The sequence below is a fragment of the Urocitellus parryii genome, chromosome 2, assembly GCF_045843805.1.
Source record: "Urocitellus parryii isolate mUroPar1 chromosome 2, mUroPar1.hap1, whole genome shotgun sequence".
In the NCBI taxonomy this organism is placed as follows: Eukaryota; Metazoa; Chordata; class Mammalia; order Rodentia; family Sciuridae; genus Urocitellus; species Urocitellus parryii.
In genome coordinates this window covers 216,079,780-216,085,779 of record NC_135532.1, presented here as the reverse complement: position 1 = coordinate 216,085,779, position 6,000 = coordinate 216,079,780, and the positions used below count along the sequence as shown (strand labels likewise).

The window sequence follows — 6,000 nt, the reverse complement described above, 5'->3', positions numbered from 1 at the left end:
GTGGAAAAAAAAAATCACAAAAAAACAGAGAATCTGGCTCCAGTGTTTATTACATAAAGTTGTTTACAATAATAAAGACAAATATATAAACAAGATAAAAATTGTTGCATAAAAACATTAAAACTCAGTAATGTCCTTCTAATTCAACAAACAAACAAACATTGCTAGGACACTCACCTGGCTCAACTCAGCCTCATTCATTCCATAATTATTTTCTGAGCACTCTCCACGTGCTCTGCACCATATTAGAGGTACGGGGCCGGGGGCTCTTATAGAGCTCTGCTCTAGTGGGGGAAGACAGTCATCACAGAAAACCAGTGAATACAGAACGCGTAGCAGGCATGGGATATGGGGTTGGGGAGGATTCTCTATACCCTCTCCACAAACTCAAGAGCAATCTGAGGCTGTTTTAAATAACATAGCCTCGTTTTGGGGAAAGATACAAACTATAAATTTTTAGGTTTTTTTTTTTTTTTTTTTGAGACAAGTTCTTGCTATGTTGCCTAGGTTGATCCTGAATTCTTGGGTTCAACTGAACATGCCTTAGCCTTTACAAGTATCTGGGACTACCGGTGTGTGCCACCAAGCCTGGCCTAAATTATATTTTTAAATTAACTTTTTACAGGTTGCAAATTTCTGGCCAGACTCAAAGTCATAGTTCTAAACAGCATTTAAAATTTTCTAATTACAATTACTACTTATATTAATAATTAGTTTTTTGGCCATACCAGTATAATAAGGGCTACCATCTTATATATGGGCACATATCAGTATAAGTACATATGTGTTTACAGGCCTGAATCACTTTTTATATATATCCATATGTACTATATAGAATGTCTCTCATGAATTCTCAGATCATATTCAGTCTCTCCAAAAACCAGCAACACTCTAATTTTTAGGCAGTCTATTAGGGCTTCCAAGTGGATGGCGTATATATATATATATATATATATATATATATATATAATTTTTTGGGGGGTGCTGGAGATTGAACCCAGGGGCACTTTATCACTGAGCTACACCTCTAACCCCCCCCTTTAAAAAAAATTTTTGAGACAGGGTCTTGCTAAGTTGCTGTGGCTCACCTTGAACTTGTGATCCGCCTGCCTCAGCCCCCTGCTGAGGGTCACAGGTGTGTGCCACTGAGGCCAGCCCAAGTGTTTTTAAGTAAAAACTATTATTAAAAAAAAAAAAACTCATCTCCTTACAACTCAGCAGCACCTCCTGATGAAGCATCTGTAGAACACTGTGAAGGACAGAATGGCCCCTCTTCCTTTTTTTTTTTTCTATTACTGTTCAAGTGCTTGTTCAAAGTCACAGAGTTGTCACATGAAGACATGGGTCCCCAAATCTCAGGGACCTACCAATTCCATTGCTATCTTAGTGTTCAAAGAGTTTCCCCATCTTCATATCCTACGAAGGTGTCGTTTCCGTTCAGGCTGCCTGTCCTGAAGAGAGCAGCTTTTTCACTGTGGTGAACACAGGGTCAGAAGTGCTGGACAGGATCACTGAAGAGACACAGTACGAAAGGCAACAGTGGCAGGGCTATGACATGTTCCCAATTTCTCTAAGGGGCGACTTTTCAAAGTGACAGGGCCTTTACAATTGCAGGGTCAACCCAGAAGTTGCACTTTGAACCAAGTGCCTCTGGTCAGGAAGAGAAAGAGAGTGTTCTGGGGTCTCAATGGGGCTCCTTGGGCCTCCTCCTTGGCCTTGGTGTTCTGCTGGGATGACTTGGGAGCCAGCTGACAGGGCCAGAAGCACATGGTGTGGTGTGCACACTCGTGCAGGTACCCAGGACGGGCTGGGAACCACAGCCCTCCCTTTCTTCCTGGCCGATGGTGTTCCCTCAACAGAGATGACCACGTGACAGGACTGGCCTTAGTGATGGGCACCCAGCATACCCTCTGACGCCATGTGTTTTCTCTTTCAATGGTTCCAGTTGCAGCAACTGGTGAGAGGCCTGCCCTTCAGGCCACCAGAATTTCTAGACTTTCTGCTACAGAAGGCATCCATGGTTAACCCTAAATGTAATTTAAAATATGCCCTGAGTGCCTTTGGAAAGCACTATATAATTTTTAAAATTAGGCTTTTCTTCCTCAAGAAGAAATTAAATAATTTGCATTTTCTTGAGTGCATGCAGGCTGAACAGAAGGGGCATCTGAATATTGCTAGGCAGTGCAGAGAAGTTTGCCTGGTATGAAAAGTGGCAGATAAGCCAGAAAAACATACTGGGCTAATAATTAAAGTTGATTAGACAAATTCTTTTTTTTTTCACCAAATTTACTTGACTCTTTCCTACTGAATGACTCCTCTTCTCCATTTTTTCCATCACTGGCATTTTCTGGTCCCAGGATGACCTGTGTGCTGTGCCTCATGAGCACACACTGAGACTTTAAAATATAACAATGGCTTCTCTAATTAGGTAACCACTAGATGACATCAGTGACTGCCTCGGCTCTAACCAGTTATGAATCGGGGGGTCTTCATGCAAAGTAAAAGATTACCTGGTTTTAATCCTAAAGCATGTAAGGGACAGGCAGTTGTGCAATATCTCAGGAAAAATGCAGAGAACTCCCCTGAACACTGTTAAGGATTATTTTTCTGGCATTTGTGGCTGTTTTCTAGGACAAGCTACTTTTTGGAAGACCGGGTGATAATATTCAGACCTTTTAAAGAAACATCCTAAGGCTCTAACCAAAGACCAAATGTTCTAAATATTTCCTGAGAAATAGTGAGATGGCGTTGGGAGTGGAGAACAAATGCCACCTGCAGTAACCAGCAGCATCGTGTCAGTACTGACAGGAACACAAAAACTGCCTTTAGCCACGAGACAGTAAGCACGACACGGGAAAGATGGTGGCCACCTGCCCGAGTTGTCCATCTCACCCAAGACAGGCTTGATAAGAAGGCAGAGCGTATTTCTCCGAACTCCTGTGATTTCATTTTTAAATAGTTAAATGCCTGCTGTATTTTTAGGAACTGTGATCTGAAGGTGTTTTGTTTTTTTTTTTCCTTCCCTAAGAAGCAAACATCCTCTTTACAGTTACAAGGAGCTTGAGTTCCGGTGTGAACTCCAATGGCAACAAGCATTTTAAGAGTTCATTTCTGGGGACTCAGTTTCCAGTTGCAGAAGTTCTTCGCTTGTTTTACTTCCCGAATTTTCATCTTCATTAGAATAGTTTCCTGAATCTTGACTGGTTTGGGAATTGTACTTTTTGTGATCCTCGTCAATTTGATTAGTTTCCTTCATTACAGTATTTGTGTTTGTGTTTTCAATTATAAAACACCTTTCAATTTGTTCTTCAGATGTCAGAAGTAGAAGATTCTTTAAAGGTTGTTCAGAAAAATACTAATTTTAAAAAAAGGAAGGAATAGAGATGAATTGTTTTAAAATAATAAAAATTAGCTTCATAGTTCTAATAGCTTTCTCTTTTATTATGCATATTAAAAAGTCAGCTAAGAACATACCAATTACATTGTAAGTCAGCTAAGAACATACCAATTACTAGTGAGTTCACACATCTTAGTACTTTCTTGGTGAATCCAAGAAGAGCATGTAAGAGGCACACTGCCCTGGAGCAGCCTAGGAAGGGCTGCCAGGGGAGCGCAGGGGAGCATGGACATTTTATTTTAAAATAACTCAAAATAATCCAACTCAAAGGTACCCAGAAGCAGTACAACTGAGAAATTAATTTTTTTCCTGTTTGACTAGGAATTTTATAATTAGCTATTTTTAAGTCTATTTTAAATAAGAGCTATGAATATTACAGTACATAAAAGTGATATTTAAAAACTCAGGATTATTAGAGTTAGCTAGTGAAGATATACTAGGCATTCTTAGAGTGCTGGGCTGTTCTTGGGGTAGCTCTTTCACTGCTCGTGACTCTGGAGGGGAGTGGTCCTGGCTCCCATGCAAAGCCCAAGGGTACCCACCTGCCCATCTACTCCTAAGTGACTCACTCAACTTCACATAGCTTGTGAGCATGGCTGTGTCACAGCTCACCACAATTCCAACTCTGCACCTGGGCTCTTCACCACACTGCTTCTCAAAGCAAGCCTGAACCCTGCCCTGGGTGAACACTGTCCCCAAGCAGTCTGCTACTGGGCCTTCAGCACCCAGCACCCTTGCCACCTCTACAGGAGCACCAAGCCAAACATCAACGTGTCTACAAGGAAACTCGTGCTTCTGATGATGCCACCTTCTGTGATTACATTCTTGGAATGAATATACTTTCTATAGGGATAGAACAATTCTTTTTGATATATTGTGAAGAATCCCAAAGATTTAAATAATTTAAATAGTAAAACAAATGCCATAATAGCCAAATTGCCAGAAAACAGGAGATTAAGGACAAATCTTACTTCTGTGCTGTTATTAGGTGACTGATTCTAAAGTTCATTTACTGAAACTTTGAACAAAATACCTACATTAGTCTGTATTGTTTTCTGGATATCAAGAAAACTTATGCATTTTGTTGAAATCAAATATATTTCTTAGGTTGATAGAGAAGAGTAACGTACCTTGTCAATATTGGAAGGAGGTTTAAGTGATGGGAAGAATACATAATTGAAACACCTTAGGAGGGTTTTCATAATATACATGGTAAACAGAATAAAAACTCCTGCAATGCAAATTCCAGCTATCACCCAGATTTTATAAGAATTTCCTAAAGATAAATAAATGATGTTTAGTATCAATGTATGTTTGGACACACAAGTGCACTGATATGAAACTAGCCATATGAAGATAAATATAAAATCTATTAAATAATACCTCTAAAAATATTTCTGGTAACACTGAGTACCAGCACAACCTGACCTTTAAAGACTGTCTGGGGACTAATCTAAGAGGTCTTTTGTGGAAGAAGACAATATCAACACATGGGCCCTACCAGGGGAAAGTTCTCCAGACCTTCTACAACATGTGACTAGCAGAATTTAAAAAGATTCTGTGACTAAGCCTCTACCAGTCCACTCTACAAAATGAGATGAAACCACTTGCACATAAAAAAATTACAACTGAACTACTTGGTTTTCATAATCATTAAAGTTTATGTAAAACATTAAAAACTTATAGTCTTATTAAATACCAAAAGCAACAATTAAAAAGAAATTCATTATGTGGATACTGGATGAAATATAAAAGCATTAAAAATACTAAATTGAAAATGCTAAAACTGAAAGACTTATCTTGAAGGTTTACTTTTGATTCATGTAATTCATGAAATGAACATGCAGAAAATCTACCTTTTGTAGTGAAAAGCAAATATTTTACAATTTCCAATGTATTATTTTATTAAGTCTAGTTACATTTGAAAAAAGATACAAAAAAGATATTCTCACCTGGTTTTGTTTTCTCGCACACAGTATTGCTAAAAATACTGCTTTTATTCAACTGTTCCCCCACAAAGTGTGCTCTTCCTTTGACACAATACACAGTCAGCGGTTGCAAGTTGTCAATAGTAAAATCTTTTTTTTCTTTTAGGAATTTTCTCTATGAAAATAATTGAGTCATTGATAAAGTTTAGTTAGCTCATGAAATCAGACAGGGGAGATCTATGAATTATTTTATATTCAATTTAAGTTCGGCCTCTCCCAAACACTTAGTTGGTGTGTGTTTAAGAAATATAAATTTGTGGGTTGGGCTGAGTGGTAGAACACTTGCCTAACATGCATGAGGCCCTGGGTTCAATCCCCAGCACTACAAAAACAAACAAACAAACAAAAAACCCCCCAAAACCCGAGAAACCACAGAACAAGTGAAAACAAATATGTTTTGAACAACCCATTATAACCAAATCAGAAAGTTTAAAATGCTGCTGTCCAAAAAGCATATGATACATTCCTAAGGTAGCTCTGATTTATTTTCATGAGTACACGCTGGTTTCGCTTAATTGCCAATGTAATTCCTCTGATTAATGATAGAATGGCAAGTGGTAGGGATTCTGACCTCAATTGCCTGTGCTGAAGTATCAGTTATGGATGTGTGGCCTT

The 6,000-nt window shown here is 38.7% G+C and overlaps 1 protein-coding gene across 1 annotated transcript in view; it reads right to left on the bottom strand.

Moving 5' to 3' along the window:
- Positions 1-447: 447 nt before the first annotated feature.
- Positions 448-6,000, bottom strand: part of Ifnar1 (interferon alpha and beta receptor subunit 1) — a 29,983-nt gene continuing 24,430 nt past the window's right edge. The window contains exons 9-11 of the mRNA XM_026393587.2: positions 5,350-5,500; positions 4,528-4,673; positions 448-3,355 (exon numbers count right to left, since the gene is read on the bottom strand). Of these exons, the coding sequence (XP_026249372.1) occupies positions 3,098-3,355; positions 4,528-4,673; positions 5,350-5,500 (555 nt within the window). The 3' untranslated portion in view covers positions 448-3,097. The remainder of the gene's footprint in view (positions 3,356-4,527; positions 4,674-5,349; positions 5,501-6,000) is intronic.